Source organism: Pelobates fuscus, chromosome 1, assembly GCF_036172605.1.
Source record: "Pelobates fuscus isolate aPelFus1 chromosome 1, aPelFus1.pri, whole genome shotgun sequence".
Classification (NCBI taxonomy): domain Eukaryota; kingdom Metazoa; phylum Chordata; class Amphibia; order Anura; family Pelobatidae; genus Pelobates; species Pelobates fuscus.
Genome location: NC_086317.1, coordinates 251,029,744 through 251,057,085, shown reverse-complemented (window position 1 = coordinate 251,057,085; position 27,342 = coordinate 251,029,744). Strand labels below are relative to the sequence as shown.

The 27,342-nt window shown below is 43.2% G+C and overlaps 1 protein-coding gene across 1 annotated transcript; it reads left to right on the top strand.

Annotated features, from left to right (window-relative positions):
- The first annotated feature begins 170 nt into the window (after positions 1–170).
- On the top strand, positions 171–16,904 carry LOC134614518 (fibrous sheath-interacting protein 2-like). Its single transcript, XM_063458472.1, has 6 exons — positions 171–242; positions 1,487–1,597; positions 1,847–1,963; positions 3,081–3,242; positions 9,939–10,013; positions 16,187–16,904. Exons 1-6 carry the CDS (start codon positions 171–173, stop codon positions 16,256–16,258), a joined length of 609 nt encoding a protein of 202 aa, XP_063314542.1. The 3' UTR covers positions 16,259–16,904.
- The last annotated feature ends 10,438 nt before the right edge of the window (positions 16,905–27,342 follow it).

Genomic DNA, 27,342 nt, shown 5'->3' with positions numbered 1-27,342 from the left:
TAATAGAGACAGCTTATTATTATATATACAACTGAGTTAAGGCAGTTTCTTTTCAACATTGGTGACATCAACACAGCAGTTGAGGTCATAGCATTGTGCTCTGTCATTGTGCAGTTGCTGTTATATATCTGCTGCACAGCACCTACACAACCAGTTAGCACTGCATAACCATGGCAGGAAGGTTAGCTAAAGAGGAGCAAATGTTTCCACTTCTTTCAAGACAGAAAATTATATATGGCAATGTAAGTTGGGATTTTATAATCAAAGCAGTAATGCTAAGGTTTAAAATATAAACGCAAATTCAAGAGAACTGTAGGGAAATATATACCACAAAAATGATATCTAATTCAATAAATTTGAATCTATTGAATTCAGCAGGCCAACCAGAATTAACTCAGGAATATATTTCCTAACATTTTTTTAATTATATTCCACACTGCTATAACCCCCCCCCCCAAAATGGTCGGACTTCTGGATGCATTATTCCTTTTCTTTTCTTTTTCTTTTTTTTTACCCTTTTACGCTTTACCTCTCCCTTTTTTTTTTACCCTTTTACGCTTTACTAAATCCCTGTACTCGTCTACCCATTTGACCTATTCCAAGTTCTGTTTTAATGAACATGCAAATCTGTCAGATACTGTTGGAAGATTATATAGGTATTTCACATGATCATGTAATTTTAAAACTATGTTCTGACCGTTCTTCTTTTTCTTGTATTTAAACAATAATAAACAAAATATATATGTAATACTAGGAATAAATTTACATTCATTTGGACCCCTTAATACTTGAAGGGGCTAGCAAAATGTCACTTCCAAAATGGCAGTTGTGAATGTAATTATTATGAGCCATATTACTTGTAAATATATTATAAATAATTTGATGCCTAAAAATGATAAAAAAAAAAAGTAAGTAGTAGAATAGCAAATTGATGCTAATACTAAATCTTTTCCCAGAATTAGTATTCTATAACATTACCTAAAGAGCATCAAAGTCAGTTTCCTAATTTTTTTATTATTTCTGCCAATTGTGTTTGCTTCACTGAACTTCACAAGAACCTTCTAGGGTAACAAAATTCCTGCAGAACCTGTTGTTATGCAAAAAATAAATACATTCAAAGTTCGATTTCTATTTTTTCATATTTTGTTTTAAGGAAATATATCCTTGATGCATGAATAAAATGACGCTTTGACTCTAACCTGGATTTTTCTCTTTAAAAGCTTAATGAGGGTTCCAAATATGAACTTTTGTGAATAACCTTTTTAGTGTGATGTAAGAAGGCCATTATCATGTATTTTCCGCATTCTAGGATTTTTACATTTAAATTTGTAATTTTCTTGCAATTCATACTGTTATTATTTTAGTTTTTTAGATAGTTTATAACAAATTAACATAGTTCATTGTCTGGTGAATGATCAAATAAGGTATGTTTTCTTTACATATATATGTATGCATACAATCTTTATAAAATTATTTTCTATTTTAGGCCTCTTCCATTAGAGCAACGCCAACACAGAAAAACACAACTTCTGGGATCAGAGTCGCAGCACATCTTAAAAATCGGATCCAGATGCGTACCATTGATCGCTCAGAAAAGGTATACTCTACAAATGAAAACAATATTCTGATTCATATTAGAAAGGGCCATTTTACAGGCATAGACTGCAAACCTGAGATTTTTTTTTTTTTACAGTCTTAGGTTTTCTTGATACTTACATTTTTTTTACAATATTTTTTGTGGATGTCATTCTCCAACGAAAGGCCAAACAATGTATACATTCTATTCATATTCACATGATCATCATTTGTACTGCAATCTATTTTAACTGAGTTTCTATTTTTTTAGGTGGATGTCATTAGAGCACCACCAGTAGAGAAATTGGTAGATTTACCTCCTGGAATCAAATTCCCAGTGTGTCCTAAACATCCCATCCAGTTCTGTACCACCAAGCTTTCACAAAAGGTATATACTATTTAATACCATAATCAAATCAAGATTAATAAGCATATATTTCTAAGACATTTAATAGACACCCATGGATTAATAAGTAGCTCTGTAGGTTTAATGTAAAACCGTGTAAGTGATCTATTAGAAAACATTAGAGGAATATGAAAATTAGCATCACATCAATCATTGGTTCTATTGCACATTATTAAGGGGACACTCCGGTCACTATAACAATTTCATCTCATTGAAGTTGTTATAGTGCCAGGAGACCCCCAACCACACTCTTAGCTTAAGGGGTTAAACCGTTAAACTCAAAAAGTTTGCCTCCAGAGCTGATCTAAGGTCCCCCAAGTAACATTTGGCTTCTGGATCTCTTTTATAGGAAGCTCTCGGTGCCGCATATTGGCTTATAGCAGTCAGCTGATGCTCTAAGCCAAACAGTAGCTCCCGATTGATAAAAAAAAAAGTACATGTCTTTTTTTTTTTTTTATCAATCGGGAGCTACTGTTTGGCTTAGAGCATCAGCTGACTGCTATAAGCCAATCTGCGGCACCAAGAGCTTCCTATAACCGAGATCCACGGCACCTAGAGCATTAGCTAACAGCTCTAAGCCAATCAGCTGTGTCATTGCCTGGGAACACTCAGCAATTCATGTAATTAAGAACCAGAAAACGGATGCCACCTGGGGGACAGATCGTGACTGGAGGCAAACTTTGGGGTTAAACTGTTAGAGAACAGTTTAACCTCTTAAGGTAGAATTCCACCCCTGGGTCCTCCTGGCAAAATAACAACATTATTTAGATGAAGTTGTTATGGTGATCTGAGTATTCCTTCAATTCTTCTACCACATAACAGAACACCTGTACTTTGACCCTAAGATAAAGTACTCCCTACTTTGCATTATGATATTTTTTTCATTGTGTTCAGTCGAATATATTCCATTATAGTCAACATTCATATTTCATAAAAATGTTATCCTTATGAAATACTAAGTAAGTAACTTGAGGTAACAGAGCCGCTTTAATTCAGGACTATGTTGTTTTACATATTGGTCACTTTATGCTAATGAATGCTCTTCAGAATAGGTTTACAGAATGAGTACACAGAATTCTATGTTGTAATCTTTTTGCAGCTACATAAGACGGGTCCAACATTTGACCTTGAGGATCCACAACACCATTTGTTTAAGACAACCTACAATAACTTACATGACCCACACTTAAAGCAATATTTCAACCGTAAGAAGATCAAACAACGGCTACTTGATGGTGGATTTATCACCAGTGATAACCAGGTAGGTATATGAAAAAAAAAACAAAACAAGACACTAACTATCCTTTAATTTTACACTAACATAAAGTGAAATTGTGGAAAACAAGTTATATTTCCTTCTCAAAATACCTAATGTATCTGTAACGGAGCTTCCTGTACCCCGGTTGGGTACCTCTGCCGACGGATGCTCCTAGTGGTCACCGAGGACTCCAAGCACTCCACCAGACACCATCAGCACCGCAGTCTCCACATCCAGCATTACAGCTTGGCTGAGAACTCGCCGTCCTCTACCCACCCTGGACCTACGACAAGGCTCCAGGTTCCAGTGGGTGAACCTCTCCTCCAAGAGAGAGTAGCAGGAACAAGCTCTTAAAAGAGCTTAGTGATTATAATCCCTGCGGAGTATAGTGATATAGCAATCCCCAGTGTAGATGCAGCCTTTTCCCCCACACATGAGATGAGTCTCTATGTTGAGGGTAAAACAGGAACTCAGATCTAAAGGGTTTATTGAACAGCTTGGTCTTTTATACAGTTTTCCCCCCAAGATTACCACCCAGGTGGACCTTGTGGGGCACAGGGACACAGCAACAACAAGCCAATAAAAACATAGTTTTACGGGGGGCGTGGCCTGGAGCTCAACCGCGGCGGTCGCATGTTAGGGTAGCACCTGCTGCACAGGCCTGAAACCATAGCGAAACATAGCCATCAAAATCCCACAGTGATGTCCCAGCAAAAGGGCAGGCGCCAGACAGACAAAGGCGATAAATCAAGCTTTTTCGCCGTCCACACAACCCAAACAAAGACTGTGGGAGCCCTGGAGGAGGCCCAAGATGGCGCCTACGACGAAATCGGCGAACTACAGAAAGAGACCACGGCAGACGCACCGATAACCCAGGGCGTACTACAACGCATGCTGGATGTGATGCACACCAAGCTCCAAAACACCCTTCAGACCTCACTAAACGACATCAGGTCAGATATAAGGGAGCTGGGAGAGCGCACTTCCACGTTGGAAGACAAAATGGCCGACCAGGCCGAAGCATATAACGGCATAAGCGCCCGTATGGAGGAAATGCAAACTAACATTTGGAGGCCAAAATAGCGGATATGGAGGACCGTTCTCGCCGCAATAATCTCAGGCTGAGAGGGGTAGCGGAAACAGTGGGTGGCGGCAGACCTGCACACTCATCTGCAAGGCCTATTCAAAGTCCTGGCCCCAGATGTGCATCAAGACATGCTGCTGCTGGACTGTTACCACCGTGTCCCAAAACCGCCCTTCCTAACATCAGAAGCACCGCAAGACGTCTTGGTGCGGCTGCACTATTTTCACATCAAGGAAATTTTGCTAAGAGCGAGCAGACTACGTCCTAACCTACCACCTCCTTACCAGGGAACCACGATATATGCGGACATATCGGCAGCAACCCTGAAGAAAAGGAAAACCTTTGCCGGGATCACGGAACAACTACGGCTGCACAAGAAGCCATACAGATGGGGTTTCCCAGTCAAGCTTTTAATTACACACGAAGGTAAAACCACCACCATCATGACACCAGAAGTCAGAGAGAAAGCCCTTAAAGACTGGGGCCTACCACCACCGCTGAACCCAGCCAACGCAACAGGCCAGAACAAGCTCCAGCCGTCATGGAAGAAAGTACATAGAACCTGACTGAGTGAACGTTCATGGGCCGCAAGAAGTGGCAAGAACAAAAAGAATGACTTTGGGGCTGACAAAATAGTGGGGGGGGGGGGGGAGAGTACGGTGCACACAGGGCAAGGGGCTACAGAGATCCCCTCCCCGAACCCCAACATACATATAGATAAGCCACAGGATTGAAATGGCGGCAACCACACACAAAAAAAAAAAAAAAAAAAAAAGAGTTCAGAAATAGCCAAACTATATAGTTTAGGGGTGAAAGATAGTTAATGACACAACCAGTGAGGTTTCAGGCCTACAGACCGCACCGCACAGGCATGGAAGCATACCGCTTCCTCCCTCACAGCGCCTTAGCTTGGCGCAAGGCCATCTACGCGGCACTAAGTTTTTATGTTTTAGTTACCATGTTTAACTTGTTTCTTTACATTAATTTTTGTGTTTCACATTGTATGCACACCGTGTCACAGATAATCCAATGCTACGCCACACGTGGCGATGACAGGGCACACAAGGGGCCACACCCACAGTTTACCCACCTTGGGGAGATGCCACCCGGTTCGAACAAGCTGGGTAGGGGGGCACTCCCACACAAAAGAAAGATATCGCTACAACAAACCGAATTCCCTAGGTACAACCCCCCATGAAAATATACACCCACAATACAAAAGGCCTCAACCACCCATCCAAAAGGAACCTACTCCGCAGAGACCTTAACCGACAGAAACCGGAGGTGGTTTGCCTTCAAGAAACCCACTTTAAAACAAATGCCCACGCACCATTACTCACACGGGACTACCCCTACCAATACCATGCCACCCACACGAGCAAATCCAAAGGTGCCTCAATACTAATTAGCAAGGATGTAAGGAGTTTTCCCTTACACACCTGGAAATAGATGACGAGGGGAGATATGCCATAGTGGTGGGGTCATTCAACGATGTTGAATATACTATAACAAGCATTTATGCCCCTAACCAGGAACAGAGGAATTTCCTCCACAAAATATTCAAAAAATTGGAAACTATACAAAAGGGAATAGGAGTTGTGTGCGGAGACATCAACCATGTGCTTGACCCCACGGTTGATACCACGATAGCGCCCACGGCCCCTAGAATGAAGCCACTCAAGAGACAGAGCAAAGCAATACAAAAATTGTTACACGAATACCACTATTACGACACTTGGAGGGCAACACACGTGGAGGAAAAACGATACACATTTTTCTCAACTGTACACAACACCTATTCTAGGATAGATGCCATATTGATAAAGGGCCAACACTTGGAACAGGTCAAGGACTGCTCTGTAGAACAGATCACATGGTCGGACCACGCTCCAGTCGTGGCGACCCTGGCTGATCTATATGAACCCTCACACAGAAGCCCGTGGAGACTCAACAGCTCTCACCTAGCAGACCCAGAATTCACTAAGTTAATAGCAAAAGAACTAAAGCATTATTTCACAGAGAACACTACAGACCTAATTCCGCATAACACTGTATGGCAGGCCCACAATCTGTGATAAGGGGACTGTTGATAGCAGCTTTTCTAAAAAGACAGGCACAGGCACAAATGAGAACGTGGCAAAAAGAGCTCCAAGACCTTAACACTCAAAACAAAAGTGCCCCAACTCCAGAGCTAAAGACCCGCATTATGACAATCACACAGGGAATACACAAGCAAGCCCTAGACCAAACCGGCCGCTACTTAAACAAACTCAAAGCAACTAACTACTCACAGGGTAACAAAGCAGGCAAACTAGTAGCCCAACGACTTAAAGCCATACAGACAAAACAGAAAATAGCATACCTCACCACAGAAGCTGGACACAAAGTAACAGCACCCAGGGACATAAGCAATTCTTTCGCCAAATACTACACCTCCCTATACAACCTAGCGGACGACCCAAACACACACCAACCACAACCACAAGCCATAAAAACATACCTAACTGCGATACAGCTGCCCACATTTACACCTCAACAACAACAAGAACTTGAAGCAGACATCACACACGAAGAGGTCACCGCTGCCATCCGATCCCTACCATCAGGCAAATCCCCAGGCCCAGACGGATTCGCTAACTGCTACTACAAACCGTTCCATGCCATCTTAACGCCTCATTTAACCAATACTTTCAATGAAGCCACACGTCAACAAAAATTGCCCGCTGAGACATTACTGGCACACATAATCACACTCCCAAAACCTGGAAAACCCCCCACCTGCCCACAAAATTTTCGCCCCATCTCCCTGTTAAACACCGACGCCAAATTGTACGCAAAAATGTACGCGCGGCGTCTGGGAGCTATGCTCCCACACATCATACACACGGACCAAGTGGGGTTCATAAAAAACAGGCAAGGAGGGGACAACACTAGGAAGGTAATTGATATCATACACAGTGCCCAACACATGAAGGTGGGTAATATACTGATGTCGCTATACGCGGAAAAGGCCTTTGACCGGCTGGGATGGGAGTTCTTAGAACAGGTCCTCCTTAAATTTGGGGCACCGGGAGGCTTCCTCTCAGCGGTCAGGGCACTATACAACACACCAACGGCGAGGGTCCTAAATGCAGGCTTTGTTTCAGACCCCCTCACCATAACCAATGGATCACGCCAGGGGTGCCCCCTCTCCCCATTGCTGTATGTAATGGCTTTGGAGCCGTTGGCGGCAGCCATAAGACAAAATGCCTCCATCCACGGAGTGACAATAGGGTCCAAAGAATACAAAGCGAATCTATTCGCCGATGACATTCTGCTGACCCTTACCCAGCCACACATCTCACTCCCAAACCTAATGGCCACCATAGCGGAGTATGGGAAACACTCATACTACAAGTTAAACGTAAACAAGACACAGGCAATGAGAATAGGGATACAATGGGACACCCTGGAGAGACTTAAATCAGCCTTCCCCTTTGACTGGAGAACAGACCACCTCACGTTCTTAGGCATCAAAATTCCAACAAACCTGGGCAAACTCCTAGACAAACATTACATAACACTCACAAAAGACATTGCCACTACACTGGAAGGCTGGAAAGGAAAATTCCTGTCCTGGGTGGGACGATTGGTGGCGATCAAAATGATGCTGCTGCCCAAGTTCCAGTACCTATTACACACCCTTCCTATAGCACTGCCAAAACCATACATAACCTCTCTACAGAGACTGATAACTCAGTTTGTGTGGGCCAACAAAAGGCCAAGGGTGGCAGCGGTGATCCTACACAACCCAGTTGTGGAAGGAGGACTGGGCCTCCCATGTGTACAAACATACTACAGAGCAGCCCAACTGGCAACGGTCAAAACTGCTACAGCTGAGGGGGAACCACTACAGTGGAACCAGATAGAATCACACTGGGCTAAAACACAAGAACTACGGGATTTTTCTGGCTCCCAGGACACCTACGCCCCAAGCTCTTCCAACCCCTAGCTACCACTGCTACCACTGCCCTAACACTGAATTGCTGGGACAAACAAAGGGGAAAGGAGGGAGACCACAGGGACATAAAAGGGTACGCCCCAATCTCATGCCTAGCGGTGGGTATCCCATCCCTTGACACTAGGACATGGGGGGAGGCGGGTTGCACCACGATAAATCACCTATACGAAGACAACCGCTTAATCCCCTTCCCAGAACTCCAAACAAAGTGCAATATACCCGGCAAAGCACTGTTCTCTTACTTACAACTTAAATCATTACTCACGGGAATCAAAATACAAGCTCATAAGCCACAAACCGCACACAAAGCAGCAACCCTCTGTTTGACGGGCAGACCCCAAAGAAAATTCTCTCAAACCTATATACCGCTTTACTAGCGGAACGATCAGGGGAAATCATGACATTCCAAAAAGCTTGGCACACAGAACTGGGAAAGTCACTGGGGACAGATGACTAGAAGCGGGCTTTTACGATACACAAAGGAAATACATTATGCACCACACACCTAGAGACCATACGGAAGCTACAATATCGATGGTACATGGTACCGGAGAAGCTAGCAGCGCTTTACCCAAACTCGCCCAACACTTGTTGGAGATGTGGAGCTGCAGAAGGCTCGATGAGTCACAAATGGTGGGCATGCACACAAATTAGGCAATACTGGAGAGAAGCGGAGAACATAGCGGGAAACCTATTAGACAGAAGATGGCCACTCACTATTGAACAAAGCATCTTATTCATGATACCAAATGCCTTAAGCAAAACAGAAGAAGGGCTAATATTCCACTTGCTCATAGCAGCTGTAACACTCATAGCCAGGGCTTGGAAGTCACGGATAGCACCCAGGAAAGAAGCCCTACTTGACCAAGTTTCCCTCAACTGGAAGTACGGGCAGATGGCAGACAAACACCTAGGACAGCGGAAACATATTGGCAAAGCGGGAGAGAAATGGAAGACATACATGGGAAAATACCACACTCGGCATGACACAGGGATCAGGGGGAACACTACCAACGAGGGTGGGGGAGAAAGAGGGACAGGGGACACATCAGGGGCAATAAACGAAGCACAGTAAAAGGCATGCAAAGAGAGGAATAACACCAAGGGACAACCAAGCCAAACTATAAAGGACTGCACTAGTCCTAAGAGAGTAGCACACGAAAGTGGGAAACAGGAACTGGGTAGACTTAAAGGGAGTGGGACCTCATATATCCCACAAGGCGATACTCTTGAGCCTTACATATAGTGGCTCCTTACTTGTGAGTTTATATCTATTAGAATACTCTGTGGACAATACACAAAACAATACCAAACCATATTGCACCATATTTGCTTTTTCTCCTATCTTTTATCTTGGGATTATACCTATGTAAAGATCCATCTTTATTGTGTATGTAAGATCCTCCACCTTATTATTTGTTTGTGACTAATATTAATATGTATGTGATGTGTCCAGGAAAACCTGTAGATATGGCAAACCTAAATGGAAGCTGTTATCTGTATTTATCAAGTTACTTTAGTTTCACACAGAAAATACAAATCATCACACAATATTGCATATATATTGTTAGTTAACTGAATGACATTAAATTAATAAAATAATTCTCTTGTTTAGATTATTTGCACTTTAAAGGAATATAATCAATACAGGGAGTACCTCTCAAGCCTACACAGAAAGGAAATGAAAATAGTAAGTTGGATTTTGATTTATGGGAGAGACAGTCAACGTAACAGACAAGGTGTAATTTTCAGTTGAATGATATTTAGCTAATAACAGTATAGATACTGTATAATACTGTACTTTCCAGTAAAGCCAAAAGAAAATGCAACAATGGATCACAAAATATAAAGTCACTCGTTTACAAGTGAGTAGGTCCTGGAACAAGTAAGCTGCTGTATTTAAAATATCCATGAAAAATAGCAAAGGCCAAAATCAGAATAAAAATAGTATACAGGTGATACTCGAAAAATTAGAATATCGTGCAAAAGTTAATTTATTTCAGTAATGCAACGTAAAGGGGGAAACTAATATATGAGATAGACGCATTATATGCAAAGCAAGATAGTTCAAGCCGTGATTTGTCATAAGTGCGATGATTATGGCTTACAGCTCATGAAAACCCCAAATCCACAATCTCAGTAAATTAGAATATTGTGAAAAGGTGCACAATTCTAGGCTCACATTATCCCACTCTAATCAGCTAAGTAAGCCATAACACCTGCAAAAGGGTTTCTGAGCCTTTAAATGGTCTCTGTCTGGTTCAGTAGGAATCACAATCATGGGGAAGACTGCTGACCTGGCAGTTGTGCAGAAAACCATCACTGACACCCTCCATAAGGAGGGTAAGCCTCAAAAGGCAATTGTGAAGGAAGTTGGATGTTCCCAATTTGCTGTATCAAAGCAATTAATAGAAAGTTTTGTGGAAGTGAAAAGTATGGAAGAAAAAGGTGCACAAGCAGCAGGGATGACCGCAGCCTGGAGAGGATTGTCAGGAAAAGGCCAGTCAAAAGTGGTGGGGACTTTCACAAGGAGTGGACTGAGGCTGGAGTCAGTGCATCAAGAGCCACCACACACAGACAGATCCTGGACATGGTCTTCAGATGTCGTATTCCTCTTGTCAAGCCGCTCTTGAACAACAAACAACGTCAGAAACGTCTTACCTGGGCTAAAGAAAAACAGACCTGGTCTGTTGCTCAGTGGTCCAAAGTCCTCTTTTCTGATGAGAGCAACTTTTGCATCTCATTTGGAAACCAGGACCCAGAGTCTGGAGGAAGAATGGAGAGGCACACACTGCAAGATGCTTGAAGTCCAGTGTGAAGTTTCCACAGTCTGTGTTTATTTGGGGAGCCATGTCATCTGCTGGTGTTGGTCCACTGTGCTTCATTAAGGCCAGGGTCAATGCAGCCGTCTACCAGGAGATTTTGGAGCACTTCATGCTTCCTTCCGCAGACGAGCTTTATGGGGATGCTGACTTCATTTTCCACACTGCCAAAAGCACCAAAGCCTGGTTCAATGACCGTGGGATTTCTGTGCTTGATTGGCCAGCAAACTCACCTGACCTGAACCCCATAGAGAATCTATGGGGCATTGCCAAGAGAAAGATGAGAGACATGAGACCGAACAATGCAGAAGAGTTGAAGGGCGTGTGATCCTTGTCTGCAGGTAGCACGGTCCTCTAGGGCAAAACATGCACAGTCTTTTAATGCAATTTCATTCCAGGCACTTTATTTGCAAGTTTACACATGAGGCAGCAGCAAATTAAAACATAAATATAACACAAATCCCTATAAACAAAAACCTAGCTTGTCTGAGCACTAACTAACATTAGGTTCCCTATGTCTCAGGGGTTAAACTAGAACAAAAATGATTGGTTTCACCAACCTAGAGTCTTTGTCCGCTCTCAGCACTCCAGTATTTAGTCAGCCTGCTGCTTCCAGCCTTCCAGAGAGAAACAAACATTCTCCCCCTTACCTGCCTAGCAGGGAGGGGTTTATTCCCACTGCTGCAGCTGATTACCTGCAGCTCAGCAGTAGGTTGGAGACAGTCCAAAAACCCTGGCCTGGATCTATGTCTTCCAAGAAAACCACTAAACTGTGGAGTGGAGCACTGGCCCACCCTGCTCTTCAAATGCTCCACCCCAGGGGCCCATAACTAAATATTCATTCTGGTTATATACACAGAAACATACACTCCCCCTGGGGTTAAAAATCATATGTCTCTCTGAACAATTCTGTCGAAATATAGACTCCCTCACAGACCACCCCATTCACCTTATCACATATCCCCCTCCCCAGCTCAGACCCATCGGGGCGAGCGGCCTGGGACCATAAACAGTGAACTCCGGAGAGGCCATCTGCATTACCTTGGGCAGTTCCGGCCCTGTGAGTAATAGTAAACTGGTAAGGCTGAAGACTTGGGAACCATCTAGTCACCCTGGCATACTTTTCTTTGTTTTGCCTCATCCACGTTAAAGGAGCATGGTCCGTGATCAGTGTAAAACATCTCCCCAGTAAGTAATATCTCAGGGATTCTAAAGCCCATTTTATTGCCAGGCATTCCTTTTCCACTACGGAGTACCTCTGTTCATGGGGATTCATTTTCCGGCTCAGATACATGACAGGATGTTCCTCTCCTTCATGTACCTGGGACAGAACCGCGCCAAGGTCCACATCAGACGCATCGGTCCGTACCACAAATGGTTTAGTGAAATCCGGAGCCACCAAAACATGGTCAGCACACAAGGCTCCCTTCAAGACTTGAAAGGCATGCTCCGCTTCAGGGGTTCACTAAACCATAATCGGGCCTTTTGTCTTAGTAAGTTCAGTCAATGGGTTGGCAATGGTAGCGTACCCAGGGATGAACCTGCGATAGTAGCCGGTTAAGCCTAAAAAAGCCCTGACTTGCTTTTTTAGTTATAGGACGTGGCCAACTGGTGATGGCTGCTACTTTGCTCTCTTGTGGTTTAAGGAGCCCCCGCCCGATAGTGTACCCCAGTGCTTCTTCTAGCCCTAAAGAACACTTAGCAGGGTTAGCTGTCAAATCGGCAGCCCTTATACTATCCACAAATGCCTGAACCTTCATCAAGTGGGTTTCCCAGTCCGCACTGTGAATCACCACATCATCCAGGTAGGCGGCTGCATACTGTCTGTGGGGGTGAAGTGTCTTATCCATCATACGCTGAAATGTGGCTGGGGCACCATGCAACCCAAATGGCAGTACTTTATATTGGAACAACCCATCAGGGGTAGAAAACGCGGTTTTCTCTTTTGCTTTTTCTGTCAGGGGTACCTTGGTGAGGTCCAAGGTGCTCAGATATCTGGCCTTACCTAATCGCTCTATTAGCTCATCCACATGAGGCATCGGGTAGGCATCAAACTTAGAGATATCATTTAGCTTACGGAAATCATTACAGAAACGGATTTCCCCATTTGGTTTGGGTACTAACACAATTAGGTTGTTCCACTCACTTTGTGATACTTCAATCACCCCCAACTCAAGCATCTTTTTAACCTTTGCACTAACCGCTTCACGTCTAGCCTCAGGTATCCTGTAGGGCTTCAGATTGATCTTCTTCCCAGATTCAGTTAGGATATCATGCTTGATTATATGTGTTTTTCCTGGTATTGGGGAAAACACATCCCTATTTTTAGACACAAACTCCCTGACTTCCTGTTTCTGATGGGGGGCAAGAGTATCAGCGGCATGCACCTCCGGACCCTGCTCACGAGTGGTTTGAGTAGGTTTATCTCTGGTCATGATGAGAACCTCTCGTTCTACCCATGGCTTCAATACATTTATATGATATGTCTGTTCTGGCTTCCGTCTGCCTGGCTGTCTTACTTTATAGTTCACGTCACTGATCCACTCAGTGATTTCATATGGCCCTTGCCAGCTGGCTAAGAATTTGCTTGTCAGGGTCCACCCTTGTACCCTCCACTATTTGCACATTCTCTCTTGCAGCTGTCAAGGACATATCTTCCCATTGGGCTGCTCGGAAGTTACCAGGGGGGACTCTGAGATCCTGAAACTCCACTTCTTCTATAGGGTCTTCAGTATGGGGAGGTTCTACCTCATTACCCAGGCACACCAAGGGTGTCTCTTGCTCGTTACCCAATTCACATTCTAAATCGGAGAAAGGAAAAATATTATCTATACACTCTACCCCGGGTAGCTCCTCAGAGCGCATTTTTGGATGAACAGAGCACTTTTCCCATAGGTGGCAGAAATGGGGAAAGTCCCTCCCTAATACCAAATCATATGGTAATAGGGGCACTACCCCTACAGAGCATTTAACCTATGGTCCAAGGTTCGGTACAAAGTTTTGTCTTTTGTTTCCCACTTTCCCGCTTATCCGGTTGTTAGCCGGTCGGGACTTCTGATGAGGATCAATACTGTATGGCTCCTTGGCAACCAAATACCTCTCAATCAGGCACATCATTGCTTCTGGATCCTGAGGGTCCCCTTGGCAGACCCATTGTTGCAGTCCTGTTGGCAGGTGTCTGAGAAAACGGTCCATCACAACCATTTCCACTATCTTGGTAGCATGGTTGCGCTCTGGCTCCAGCCACTTCAGAGCGAGCCTGAGCAATCCATACATCTGGGCTCTGGTAGGTTTACTCACATCGTATGCCCAATTATGAATCCTTTGGGCTCTAATGGCTGGTGTTACGCCAATGCGCTTTAGAATTTCAGCTTTAAGTTGCTTGTAATCCTGGGTCTGGTCAGAAGGTAGGTCCTCATAGGATTTTTGGCACTCCCCGCTCAGGCATGGGGCTAGAAGCCCCGCCCACTGGTTCAATGGCCATCTTTCCTGGGCAGCAACCCTCTCGAAAGTGGTCAGATAAGCCTCCACATCATCTATCTCTGTCATCTTATGCAGGAAGTCAGTGGCACAGATACGGGATCCCCTTTCCCCAGGGGGGCTCCCTTCAGATGGCACTATCACTCTCTGCAACACCTCAGTAAGGGCAGCTCTATCCATCTGCTGGGCTTCCTTCAGGTTCTCAACCTGTGTAACCAGTAGACGATTTGTTTCTTGTTGTACAGCGGTTGCCTGTACCAGAGCTTTCACCAGTTCCTCCATTATAGCACCAAGCAGGTAACAGTCTTAAAGGTACAGTGCCACTTATTTGTTTAACAAGTCTGCAAAAATAAGAGTCCTCAAGCAGACTACCGAATGACTGGCACACCCACAGACCCTCAATGTGCTACAATGCCCGCATTCTCCACCATATTGTGATCTTTGTCTGCAGGTAGCACGGTCCTCTAGGGCAAAACATGCACAGTCTTTTAATGCAATTTAATTCCAGGCACTTTATTTGCAAGTTTACACATGAGGCAGCAGCAAATTAAAACATAAATATAACACAAATCCCTATAAACAAAAACCTAGCTCGTCTGAGCACTAACTAACATTAGGTTCCCTATCTCTCAGGGGTTAAACTAGAACAAAAATGATTGGTTTCACCAACCTAGAGTCCACTCTCAGCACTCCAGTATTTAGCTAGCCTGCTGCTTCCAGCCTTCCAGAGAGAAACAAACATTCTCCCCCTTACCTGCCTAGCAGGGAGGGGTTTATTCCCACTGCTGCAGCTGATTACCTGCAGCTCAGCAGTAGGTTGGAGACAGTCCAAAAACCCTGGCCTGGATCTATGTCTTCCAAGAAAACCGCTAAACTGCAGAGTGGAGCACTGGCCCACCCTGCTCTCTAAATGCTCCACCCCAGGGGCCCATAACTAAAAATTCATTCTGGTTATATACACAGAAACATACACTCCCCCTGGGGTTAAAAATCATATGCCTCTCTGAACAATTCTGTTAAAATATAGACTCCCTCACAGACCACCCCATTGACCTTATCACAGGCGCTATTGAAGCATCCTGGTCTTCCATAATACCTCAGCAGTGCCACAGGCGGATAGCTTCCATGCCACGCCGCATTGAGACAGTAATTGCTGCAAAAGGGGCCCAAACCAAGTACTGAGTCCATATGCATGCTTATACTTTTCAGAGGTCCGATATTGTCCTATGTACACACCTTGTTTTAATGATTGCATGTAATATTCTAATTTACTGAGATTGTGAATTTGGGGTTTTCATGAGCTGTGAGCCATAATTATCGCACTTATGACAAATCACTGCTTGAACTATCTTGCTTCGCATGTAATGCGTCTATCTCATATATGAGTTTCCCCTTTTACGTTGCATTACTGAAATAAATGAACTTTTGCAAGATATTCTAATCAGTATCACCTGTAAAATACACCTACATCAAGCAAAATTTAACTGATAAAAATACAAAAATAATTAAAGAAAACATAATTAATGTATAATATTATTAATATTCTGTTTGTTTGTTTTAGATGTTGGAGAAACAAGATTCTGTCCAAAGCAATGGTATTCCTAAGATATCAGAGAGAAAACAATTTTACTAAATCAGAAAGGAATTCTTCCTGTTAATTTCGTCACAAGTGGATTCCCTGCAAATGATAAACAGTCCACAGATATGGGAATGTGTCATCATATGAAGAGTTGTTAAGAAGTTAAAATTTGAAGTTTTTCTTTTAAGAAACACTCTAGGCAGTGTAACAATTTAAACATTATATTAGTTATAGTGCTTGCAGCCCCGTGGCTCCATTCCTGTGTTCAATGTTCAACCATGTCTGAATAGTTTAACATTCGATGAGAGGCCCGCTGCATGGCCCTTGCTTGGATGATGGTTACAATGTTGTTACACTGTAGTTACACTTAGCCATGCCAGCAATGGGTGTCTGTGACAGTCTGTGAGCCGTCAGCTGTTACTCAAACCATGCCACTGCTGCTTGGCCTAATGTGAATGTTTGTGCCTGAGCACCAGAGGAGCTGGGCAGCGGGCATCCGAGGACCCTCATACAATGTTAAACTATTTGAATATATTTTAAGAGTGAAAAAGGGACAGCGCCAGGGTACTACAGACACCTTAAGCATTGCAAAGAGACTGCCTTTAATCATACACGAGTTGTTTGCTGGTCGTACTACCTTTGTACAAAAAGTGGACAAACTTCATATTTTATCTGCTAAATCAGTCTTTCATATCATGAAATGTGGAAATTATGTCATGATTACTTAAATTGTGGATTAAAAAATGTTTTGAAAATTATATTTTTTTGCTTCTTAGTATGTTTTTTGTATGCATGTGTGCAGTTTACAGCATCCTGAATTACTTAACAGCAACTATCAATTACTTAACAGCATATTGCTCTTGAATTAATATTCATCTATTTGTCAATTTAAGTTCACCTAATTTGCAGGTTTCTTGAAATCAGAACCAGATAACCTATAAGGCAGCCGCCTAGGGCCCTGGCTTAGATCCAATGTGTGCCTCTACCTTGGCATAAAGCTCCAACTATTGCTGTGAAGGCGTCCTTTTTGAGCTGGCAGGGAGAGTAAAAGATCTCTTTGTTAAGGGAGCAATGTGGTCTGCTCTAATATCAAGTGTAAACCACATATATGAGCTCACTTTTGGTCCCCCCACTTTTCTTAAAAAAAAATCAGTGTACCACAGACAGCAGAGCCAATGACAGAGTCATTATCTAAGTGTTGAAACCATGAGAGAACTTTTACTATGGTCTGTACCCAATAATTGCAGACCACTTTGCCCCCCCCCCCCCCCCACTGGACTACCAGTGAAAGGTAAGGAAAATGGGGCAAACATACATACTAAGACATTACAAACAAGACTCAACCACCACAAATAACTCTAACAGAAACAGAGACCAGGGTTCTAGAAGAGGGACCCAGTCTGGTATCCAGTTTAGAGTCACAGGCAACCTTAATTCAGCTCAATTGAAACAGCCAAAAAATTGGGGATAAATTATCCCAGTGTTCCCTCAATAGTGGTGGGTTCCAATTCACTACATCATTCAACTAAACAATTTCTTATCTCCAGGCATGCCCTGGAAGGATGGAGATAGTTCAGGCAGAATATTTCTAAGAGCTCAAAAACAAATAATAAAAATATCATACATGATACTGACACTATGAAGTTCTTCCAAAATCCAGATTAATAATTCTCATTTTCAGGGATTGATACTGCACAGTGAAGGCCTGATATCCTAATTTAACCCTACTACTGTGACCTTTTACACACATATAAATCTCCTTATAATATACATATTTTTTGTATATCAGAGTTTATTATTTTTCAGAAGATTACAGGTGTGACGGACCGCCTGGCAACCGGGTGCCTCTGTCAATTGATGTTCCTAGTGCTCACCGAGGACTCCAAGCACTCCACCAGACATCATAAGCACTGTAGCCCCTTCTCCGCCACAGCTTGGTTGGGGTCTCGCCGTCCTCCACCCACCCTGGATCCAAGACCAGGATGGGTGGACCTCTCCTACTCCAGAGAGTATAGCAGGAAAAGCTCTTATAAGAGCTAGTGATTTGAACCCAGGGGAGTATAAGGAGTATATCAATCCCCTGAGTGAATATAGCTGTCCCCTCCACACATGAGACGAGGCTCTATGTTGAGGGTGTAAGCCCACATGGACCTTGTTGGAGACTGATTTACAGCATAACAGACCAATAACAATAAGGTTACAAGGCACGACACTCCTACACAGCATACAATCCATCCCCTCTGCCTGGGAGATAATTGAGTCAGATACTGTATTCACTCAATTATCTCCAGGCAGAAAAAAAACACATATTTCTAAAACCCCAAAAGTACCCCCAAAACACATAAAATCCCTACACTGGGTGACCAACATACCCAAAAATCACCTAGATCAGTTAAGGGGTTTAGGAATTCTATGGAAGTCATTTATTTGACTGACCACAGGCATGGTCCCATGCCCAAAACAGTTCCAGAGAATCAGGGCTTGTGGTCGGTCTAGTTTGGTAGTTTGAAAATGAACAAACTACCAAAATAGTCTTACCCTGGAGCTTGTTCCGCTCATCCAGATGAATGATCTCACCGAACAGTGCCCTTCTAAGTTGAATAGAATCGAATGCAGGTGATGATGGAAGTCCAGCGGTGTTCGGGAGTTTCTGTATTCGATTTTAGTTCCAGGAGATTCATGCCCAAACACAGCTGCCTGCGTTCATGCAAACAAGATAGCTGCCACCTTGTGGTTGTCCATAGAAATTGTGGCCACCCAGACGAACAATTAGAACACTGCGGTGAGAAACGTTCTAAGTCGTTAATAGGTGTTAACAAGCTCCAGGGTGGTGTCTGGTTTGTGTGGTTGTTCGGTAATTTGAAGTGCTATGCCCCTCCCCCAGTGGGTTGCTCTAGACTTTGTGAGGCCTTAAGCAAAACTCAAACATGAAGGCCGCGCTAACACCCTAAGTGAAAAAATTACTAGGGGTTGCATTGTGTGCATACAGAGCTATGGTTATATTGATGTACGGGCTTACAGCGCTGAATGGCGAGTGCTAGTCTCTGTATTCATTGTTCAGTGTCTTGCAGTGTTGTGGCTCCCTGTGGAGCTGCATTGTGAACTCTCTGACTGTAGTTATGGCATCATTTGCAAACTCAATTAATTTGCACTAAAAAAATTCATTAAGCAATTATGCTAATCATTTATACACGATTGCAGGGTGTGGTTACATAGCCTGGCAGTCGTGCATACATAAGTGCCGGTGTGAAGGGGTTATTGGAATCAAAAATGAAAATTTTGGTTGAGTAAAAAAAGCTTTTATAAAATCATTTATTAAATAATAAAGTTGCAAATAAGGAAACAGTGCCAGACATTTTCACCACATATTCTATAATACTTTAACATATACATTATCCAATATAATATATATGTGTTGTCCCATGTATTGCATAGGTATGTATATTATATATTATATGTGTTGCCACTTTACCTTTGCATTGCCCATACCAAAACACCCTCACACAAACACACTAATGCATGCACACAAATACACATTCTAATACACGTATATGCTTACACACACAAACACACCTATGCACAGAGGGGGCTGTGATAGGGTATTTATGGGGTGACAGGGTGGATAGGCTGTGACAGGGTATGTGGGGAGGAGTGACAGTGTGTGTTTGTGGGCTGTGACAACAGGGCCGGTGCAAGGATTTTTGGGTACATAGGCGAAGATGAATTTTTCCGCCCCCCCCCCTCTAAAATTAACATCTTCACCTATGTGCCTCCTAACCAGCCCCTCCCTCTTCCCCATCCCTTAGTGTTCCTCTCCCCCCCTCTTTTCCCTGTCCCTTGGTTTTTCTCTCCCCTCCCCTCTCTGTCCCTTGGTGCACCCCCCACTCTCTTAGCGGTCACACTCCCCTTCCTGGTGTGCCTCCTACCTGTCTTGTAGCGTTGCGGAGCAGACCCTCTACAGCAGCTTCAGTTTTCTGTACCTGGCTGGACTGACAGGAAGTGCTCTCTCAGTGAGCACCTACTTTCAGTCTGGCCGGGTACAGGAAACAGAAGCTCCTGAAATGCGCTGCGCTCCGCCACGCTACACTCAGTGGTGTATACACACTAACAGCCACACACACTCAATGACAAACACACAGACGTCACTGACAGACACAGACTCACTGATCTGACACACACTCATTCATTGACAGACACACACTCAATCACAAACATACTCTCACTGATTTGACAGACACTCACAAACACACACACACACTCACAGGCACACACACATTCATGCAATCATTCACAGACACATACACACACTCACACATACACAGACACACACTCACAGACAAACACATACACAGACACACACACACAGAAAAACTCACAGACAAACACATACACAGACACACACTCACAGACAAACACATACACACACAGACACATACATACACAGACACATACCCACACTCACACATACACAGACACACACTCACAGACAAACACATACACAGACACACACACACAGAAACACTCACAGACAAACACACAGACACACACTCACAGACAAACACATACACACACAGACACATACACACACAGACACATACACACACTCACACATACACAGACACACACTCACAGACAAACACATACAGACAAACACATACAGACAAACACATACAGACACACACTCACAGAAAAACACATACACACACAAAGACAAACACATACACACACACACTGACAGACACATACACACACTCACAGACAAACACACACTCACACATACACTTTCAGACACACACTCACAGACAAACACATACAGACACACACTCACAGAAAAACACACACACACACTGCCAAACACATACACACACGCTGACAAACACATGCACACACACACTGACAGACACATACACACACACACTCACAGACACACACTCACAGACAAACACATACACAGACACACACACTCAGACAAACACACACTCACACATACACTCACAGACACTCACACATACACTTTCAGACACACACAAATTAATAATAATATCCACCCAGCCTCCCTACCTGGAGAGCTGGTGTGGATGTGTCCCTGGGGTCCAGTGGGGCTTCAGTGCGGCTGGCGGCAGCGTTCTAATGAGAGGCGGCGAGGGAGCACTAACCTGTCTGCTCTGCTCCCTCGCGGGCTGTCTGCTGATGCCGGGAGCCGGAATATGACATCATATTCCGGCTCCCGCAGCATCAGCACACGGCGCGCGAGGGAGCAGAGCAGACAGGTTAGAGCTCCCTCGCCGCCTCTCATTACAACGCTGCCGCCCGCCGGGGGTCCAGAAGGTGACCTGGCAGGAGGGAGCGCTTCCCTCCTGCCGGTCACCGAAATCTTGCGCCCTCAGAGCCGGTGCGCCCTAAGGCGGCCGCCTGTGCTGCCTTATGGACGCGCCGGCCCTGTGTGACAAAGTGGGAGGGCTGTGAAAGGGTGTGTGTGAGGTGACAGTGTGTGGGTGGGTTGTGATAAGGTGTGTGTGGGGTGACAGGGTGTAGGGGGGCTGTGATAGGGTGTTTGTGGGGTGACAGGGAGAGAATGTGTCAGCGCATTGTCACGGTAATGCACGGCACTGCTCCGATTCTGGCATTCAAAATGTTCTGCACCCGCCAGAGGTGCAGAACACATGCTCCCTGCCTCCTGTGCCGCCAATGTCTCCCCTACTGCCCCAAGGACATAGCCTCAGTGCAGAGCCACATTAACATAGATTCAGGAGGAGCTCCCGTTTCAGGCCCATACTGTTGTGATAGGTCCACTCGACTGACTAACCTGTTAATCTTGCAGCTGGCTACTGCCTCTCCTCCTGGATGAGCTCTGGGTGAACTGCAGCGTTTGAGTAGCAAGCCAAAGGGGCTGCATTGGCTGAGAAGTTGAGACAAGCTCAATATAAATTGCAAGTGTGAAGTACAATTAAAGGGAGTGCTCCTAATCTCAGCTTGTTACCTGTATAAAAGACATCTGTCCACAGAAGCAATCAATCAATCAGTTCCAAACAAAGAGTTGTCCAAGGATGTCAGGGACAATATTGTAGACCTACACAAGGCTGGAATGGGCTACAAGACCATCGCCAAGCACCTTGGTGAGAAGGTGACAACAGTTGGTGCTATTTTTCGCAAATGGAAGAAAAACAAAATAACTGTCAGTCTCCCTCGTTCTGGTGCTCCATGCAAGATCTCACCTCGTGGAGTTTTAATGATCATGAGGAATCAGCCCAAAACTACATGGGAGGATCTTGTTAATGATCTCAAGGCAGCTGGGACCATAGTCACCAAGAACAATTGATAACACACTACGCCGTGAAGGACTGAAATCCTGCAGTGCCCGCAATGTCCCTATGCTCAAGAAAGCACATGTACAGGCCTGAACATCTGAATGATTCAAAGGAGAATTGGGTCAGAAGTGTTGTGGTCAGATGAGACCAAAATTGAGCTCTTTGGCATCAACTCAACTTGTCGTGTTTGGAGGAGGAGGAATACTGCCTTTGACCCCAAAAACACCATCTCCACCGTCAAACATGGAGGTGGAAACATCATGCTTTGGGGGTGTTTTCCCGCTAAGGGGACAGCACAATTGCACTGCATCAAAGGGACGATGGACAGGGCCATGTACCGTCAAATCTTTGGTGAGAACCTCCTTTCCTCAGCTAGAACATTAAAAATGGGTGACAATGACCCAAAACACACAGCCAAGGCAACAAAGGAGTGACTCAAGAAGAAGCAAATTAAGATCCTGGAGTGGCCATGCCAGTCTCTAGACCTTAATCCCATAGAAAATCTGTGGAGGGAGCTGAAGGTTCAAGTTGCAAAACGTCAGCCTCAAAACATTAATGACTTGGAGAGGATCTGCAAAGAGGAGTGGGACAATATCCCTACTGAGATGTGTGCAAACCTGGTGGCCAACTGCAAGAAACGTCTGATCTCTGTGATTGCCAACAAGGGTTTTGCCACCAAGTACTAAGTTGAAGGGGTCAAATACTTATTTTACTCATTGACATGCAAATCAATTCCTACCTTTTTTGACATGCATTTTTCTGGATTCCATTTATGGTTATTCTATCGCTCACTGTTAAAATACACCTACCATTAAAATTATAGACGGATCATTTCTTTTGTTATTCTATATGGAAGTACGTACATGAGAATTTGAGAAAGACTGGTTGAAAGAAAAGCCCAGAGTAAAAGAAACTGGAAATAGAGCCCGGTGAAATGAAAAATGGTAAGAAATACAATGGCATCAAATGTAGATGAAAAAGGAAACATCTAACTGATATTCTGCAGTTATTACATTACACACACACACACACACACATATATATATATATATATATATATATACAACAAGCATATGTTACACCAACATATACATACAGCAGACACATTACATACACTAATATGACTCACACAATATACACATATTCTTTTTAAATCACTCACTTTAAAACTGCAGATCCAATACACATTTATGTGTTTCGGGCAAACATTTATTCACACTCAAAATGAATTTTCAATTTAAGTACATATATCAGAGAGTTATACACTAACCACCCAACAGTAGTAAACTGAAATGCATATTGCAAAATTGAGGCTATTGTAGATTACAATTTAGAGAATGTCTCCAAATCAGCTATTTGCACCTTAATTTTGCCATTTCAATTTCAGTTCACTTGATTTTGTAGTATATTAAATACACCCCCATATTGCATATAGAAGGAAGGTTGGATAAACTTGGTTAGACATAGAGCAGCAAAACAACAGACAGTTTTATACAGGACTGATCTTTCCAATTTGCATACAATTTATATATGCCCACCATTTATAATTTTTATGGAAACTTGGGTATAGTTTTAGATATGTCTGCAAAATCCAGTTAAAGGAGCATTCCAAGCACCATAACCTCTACAGTGTGATGTAGTGGTTATGATTCTAGGATTGCCCTATTGCCCCCTATTCGTAAGTAGTCCAAACATTTTAGAACGGCCTGACTATTTCTCATGACATAACCACTAATACCATAACCACTAAAGTGCTCTGCAGTGGTTAAGGTGCTTGAAGTGTACCTTTAATATACACATGTAATTAGGCCGATCAAAACATTCAACTCCAGGCCCATGAGGTCTTAATCCGGCCCTGCCTCAGTGGCTGGCTTTAAGGCAAACCCGGCCCTGGGTGTGGGCAGTGCTGCCTAAGAGCACATGAAGGCTTTAAATGCTGGCCAATAATACAAGGTAATTCCCATTTAGTGTGCAATAAGAGAGGGCTTAATTGTGTCATATTAATTTATTATTCTAGAAGAGTGCCTCTTTATCTCTTAGTAGAATATGCTGGTCCACTGTAATTTGTTATACGTCACCCCTCTTCTGTGTAGGTCATGGCACAAGCTGTTTCTTTTGAATATAATGTGTTTGACCTCAGCTCTTTGTGTTCATGGTTCACCATTGTAAGGAAACACTTGCTGACTCCATCTGATAAGGACTGTAATAAGATTTTTGAGGAAGCTGAAATCTTGAGACTCCACAGCCCATTGTTAATGTTTGATTAGAGACTAAACAGCCAGGAACTGATTCCGTTATACAGGGAGCCAGTAAATGTGAGAGTGAGTCTTTAGATGTAAGAATATACTGTAGTAAATGAAACCTCAGAGGAGTAAGGCCTTAAAATGTATTAATTGTATCCAGACAATGAGAAAAAAAAATGGACCATCTAGATTATCTCTTCTGTTTTCTCCCAATGACACGTTTATATAAAAGTAGAGGAAGATAAAATAAAACTAATTTTAGATGGAAATCTGAGGATATTCCCAGTAAAAAGCCTACATTTTCTCCAACATATTTTTCAATAGTTTTGTTAAGGTTTACAATGCTCCAGAAAAGGATGCTTCTAGAAAGATGATAGTGGAACAGCAATGGCTGTTTTAATGTGGAATCTGCCTAAATGTGTAAATGTGAGTCCATTGTTCTCAACTACCACTCTTCCACTACAAGGCACTCAGAAGGGAGATTTGTAGGATTGCAAGGAGTATAAAATCATGTTTTTAACTAAGAAGAACCACTAAATTACATATAAGATAAGGTGATTTTCCTAATGTACTCTATTTTATATGAAAAACGTTAGATAACTATCTATAAAAGGATAAACCAAATCAGCTGTAGATCGATTAACCATGCATAAATATAATAAAGCACTGTAAATGTGGTGTAACTCATGTATGAGAAAAGGATTGGCCAGGTTCCACCGCTGATTGAAACTTAAAGGGACACTAGTCACCAAAACAACTATATCTTAATGAAGCAGTTTTTGAATACAGATCATGCCTCTGGTATCCTTTTCATCATAGGCCTTGTTGACCGCTCTCCAAATACAGCACTTATGGTTGTGACCATAAAGCTCTATTTTGGTCTCAGAAGCTGTGAGGCATGTCAAGGTGTTGACGGGCATATTGTAACTGGGCTTCTTTCTGGCAACTTGATCGTACAGCTCATTTTTGTTCAAGTATCATCGTATTGTTCTCCTTTAACCCCTTAAGGACCAAATGTCTGTCATGTGTCCTTAAGAGGTGAAACAACCACACTGTCTTTTTCCAGAGCAGGCTGCATGTATCCTGGGGTTACCTGGTTTTTTTTTTTTTGTATCCCGAACAATTGTTCTGGAAGTTGTGGCCAAAATCTTTCTTGGTCTACCTGACCTTCTCTTGGTATCAAGAGATCCCCGAATTTTCCACTTCTTAATAAGTGGTGGGACAGTACTGACTGGAATTTTCAAAGCTTTGGATATCATTTACATCCTTTTCTAACTTTATAAAATTCCATTACCTTGTTATGCAGGTCTTTTGACAGTTCTTTTCTGCTCCCCATGGCTCAGTATCTAGCCTGCTTAGAGCATCCATGTGGGAGCTAACAAACTCATTGACTATTTATACACAGACACTAATTGCAATTTAAAAATCCACAGGTGTGGGAACCTTTAATTGCCATTTTAACCGGTGTCACATTGTGTGTCTGTAACAAGGCCAAACATTCACGGGTATGTAAACTTTAGATCAGGGCCATTTGGGTGATTTCTGTTATCATTATGATGTAAAAAGGAACCAAACAACTATGTGATAACAAATTGCTTCATATGATCACTATCCTTCAATTTGCATTATCAGTCATATTTTCAAAATCAATGCCACAATTTCACAATTTCTGCCAGGGTATGCAAACTTTTGAGCACAGTTGTATATATATTATTGGTATTTTTTCTAATTAAAAAGATTGGTCCTTTCAGAATAAAAAAAATAATAATTATACAGTAAGCATACTCACATGCAGGCACAGACAATCTCACTGACACAATCTCATTGATACACATAAGCTCACTGACATAAAAACACAAGCTCACTGATGCACACAGATAAGCTCAATGACAGACAATGTCAAAATCATACACAAACTTTGTACAGACAAATTCCCTTGTATACACACATAAGCTTACTATGGACAAACTCACTGGTATACAAGCAAAAGCCAACGACATACAAGCTTACTTTTACATACACATGCTCACTACAGACAAGCTCACTGACACACACATGCTCACTAAAGAAATGCTCACTGACACAGACACAAGCTTACTACAGACAAGTTTAGTGAGAAACTCACACAAGCTGATTTACAGATAAGCACACTGACACACAGGTTACCTGTAGAAGAGATCACTGACACACACATTCTCCCTACAGAATAGCTCATTGACATACATATGCTGACTACAGACAAGCTCACTGTCACACACATGCTCCCTACAGAAAAACTCACTGACACACACATGCTCACTACAGACAAGCTCATGGTCACACACATGCTCACTACAGACAAGCTCCGTGACACACACACGCAAGCTTACTAGACAAGCTCACTGACACACACATGCTCACCACAGACAAGCTCACGGTCACACACATGCTCACTACAGACAAGCTCAGTGACACACACACACACACACAAGCTTACTAGACAAGCTTGCTGACATTCATTCACACACCCACACACAGGCTCACTAAAGAAAAGATCACTGACAAATATGGTTCTTACAGAAAAGTTCACTACAGACAAGCTCACTGA

Bases quoted from the DNA above. Each gene is read 5' to 3' on its own strand.
- LOC134614518 (XM_063458472.1), top strand. From the start codon at position 171: ATGGCAGGAAGGTTAGCTAAAGAGGAGCAAATGTTTCCACTTCTTTCA. The intron at 243-1,486 runs GTAAGTTGGGAT...TTTCTATTTTAG, and splicing joins AGAAAATTATATATGGCAAT to GCCTCTTCCATTAGAGCAAC. The intron at 10,014-16,186 runs GTAAGTTGGATT...TGTTTGTTTTAG, and splicing joins ACAGAAAGGAAATGAAAATA to ATGTTGGAGAAACAAGATTC.